Raw genomic sequence first — 2,556 nt, forward strand, 5'->3', positions numbered from 1 at the left:
TCTTTTTTATTTTCAATTTATAAATTGTTATTTCATTTTTTTATTCTTTATTGCTATTTATTCTTTCAAACTTATATTTTTCTCTCTGCCAGCGCCCGCAATTTGCTGCTGCTGCTGCTGCTGCTGCAGCTACTGTTGCTGCTGCTGCAGCTACTGTTGCTGCTGCTGCTGCTGCTTCCAGCGTCGGCTTTGGCTGCAGCAGCTGCTGCTGCTCCACCAGCTACTGCCACTTCATTCATGCGCTTTGCTGCTGCTGCTGCTGCTTTTGCTGCTGCTGCTGCTGCTTGTGCTGCTGCTGCTGCTGCTGCTGCTGCTCAGGCCCTCGGAAAAGCCTTCTTTTGTTTTCTGTTTATTCTCCCGTTTCTTTTTTTTCTTTTTTTAATTTCAAAAACTCCAATGGAATCAACTCCGACCTCTTCTTGCTCAAACAAGTAAACTTATTATTTATTTTTCATTATTTATTTATTTAATTATTTATTTATTTATTTATTTATTTTATTTATTTATTTATTTATTATTTATTATTTATTTGTTTGTTTATCTTTTAGTCTATTAGTACTTTTCTTGTTTTCTATTTACTACATTTGTCTGTTTGTTTATTTTTACTTTCTACTTACTTGGCTTTTCAATTATTTGTTTTTCATTTATTTATTTGCATGCCAATTAATTATTTTATTTATTCATTAACCATTTGTTCTCTGTTTATTTGTAAAATTACCGTTTATTTATTTATTTATTATTATTGTTTTATTTATTTATTTATTTATTTATTTTTTTATTTATTTATTTATTAAGTATTTATTTATTTATTTATTTATTTAGTATTTATTTATTTATTATTTTTGGTTTTAGGATTTGCTGGAGTTGAAGGGCCAGCAGCAAATCATCAAAGAGGGCGGAGACAGAAGAGAACTGCATGCACTTGTAAATAAATAAATAAATTAAAAAATAAATAAATTAATGAATTAAAAAATAAATAAATAAATAAATTAAAAAATAAATAAATAAATAAAAATAATGAATTAATAATAAGTAAATAAATAATAAATAATGAATTACTAATAAGTAAATAAATTAATAAATGGCAAATAAATAAATAATAAATTAGTGAATTTGATCAATTAAATGAATTAACTTAAACTAGAATTAAATTAATTAAATTAGTTAAAACAAATAAATAAATGGTTTTTTATTTAATTAATTAAATACAAAAATAAATTTCTTTTCTCGGTTTGATTCGACAAAAACCTAAACCCTAATCAATTTAATTATTTAATCAAACTAATTAACTCTTTTATTTTTAATTATTTAACTATTTATTTATTTATTTATTTATTTATTTATTTATTTATTTATTTATTTATTTATTTATTTATTTATTTATTTATTTATTTATTTTTTATTTTTAGGACTCTGTGGCCCGGCGAGTTCGGCGGTGGTGCAGCAAAGCCTTTACAGACAAAATTTGGTGGGGGGGGTGAGTTTTATTTATTTATTTTATTTTAATTATTTATTTTATTTATTTATTTATTTTAATTATTCATTTTTATTCATTTTATTCTTATTTATTTTATTTAATTCCACGTGGATCTGCCTCCGCTGCTGCTGCTGTACTTGCTGCGAAGCAGAAACGCTCTTTTAGGGTTTAGGGTTTAGGGTTTAGGGTTTAGGGTTTAGGGTTTAGGGTTTGGGTGCTCAGCTGGGACGGCCAGTTGACGGCCGCGGATCTTTCTTCTCTTTGCGATGAAGCAACAGAAAACGATTTGGACTTCAGGAGGCAAACAGGTACGCAGCAGCAGCAGCAGCAGCAGCGGCAGCAGCAGCAGCAGCGGCAGCAGCAGCAGCAATTGCAGCAGCTAGAGCAGCAGAAGCAGGAGCAGCAGCAAGAGCAGAAACAACTAGAGCAGAAGCAGCAGGAATAGCGCAACACAATGAGTGAAAGAAGCTGTTTCAGCAGCAGGACTGAGGAGCAGCAGCAGCTGCTGCTGCAGCAGCAGCAGCTGCTGCAGCAGCAGCAGCAGCAGCAGCAGCTGCTGCTGCTGCAGCAGGAGCATCAGTTTGTGTGCTTAGGCGTATGCCTGCTGCTGCTTTGGCCTTTGCAGGCAGGAGCAGCAGCAGCTGCTGGGTTTCGGGCATACTTGATGGCAGCAGCAGCAGCAGCAGCAGCAGCAGCAGCGTTGTGTCTGCAATACACACTGCAGCAGCAGCTGCTGTTGCTGTCACTGCTGCTGCCTTTGGCCTTCTTATAATTACTGGAGCCCTTTGCAGACATGCACATTACATGTAAATATGAGCAGCAGCAGCAGCAGTTGCTGCAGCAGCAGCAGTTGCTGCAGCAGCAGCAGCAGCAGTTGCTGCAGCAGCAGCAGCAGTTGCTGCTGCTTTTTCAATTTTGTTTTCTCTGCCAAGGAGCGGAAGCAAAGAACACAAATTGGACACAAAACTCGAAACCGAGTTATACTCCCTTTTAGGGTTTATTGAACTTATAAACTCCCTTTTAGGGTTTATTGGCCTTCTGGCAGTGCTGCTGCAGCGGAACTTCGCACTGCAGCAGCA

The 2,556-nt window shown here is 35.1% G+C and overlaps 1 protein-coding gene across 1 annotated transcript in view; it reads left to right on the plus strand.

Moving 5' to 3' along the window:
• Nucleotides 1-1,922, plus strand: part of ENH_00079220 (hypothetical protein, conserved) — a gene marked incomplete at both ends in the record, with an annotated part of 3,100 nt that extends 1,178 nt beyond the window's left edge. The window contains 2 exons of the mRNA XM_013583183.1: nt 1,410-1,477; nt 1,700-1,922. Coding sequence (XP_013438637.1) covers nt 1,410-1,477; nt 1,700-1,922 — 291 coding nt within the window. The remainder of the gene's footprint in view (nt 1-1,409; nt 1,478-1,699) is intronic.
• Between the last annotated feature and the right edge of the window lie 634 nt (nt 1,923-2,556).

This window comes from Eimeria necatrix, genomic scaffold, assembly GCF_000499385.1.
Source record: "Eimeria necatrix Houghton genomic scaffold, Enh_scaff843, whole genome shotgun sequence".
In the NCBI taxonomy this organism is placed as follows: domain Eukaryota; phylum Apicomplexa; class Conoidasida; order Eucoccidiorida; family Eimeriidae; genus Eimeria; species Eimeria necatrix.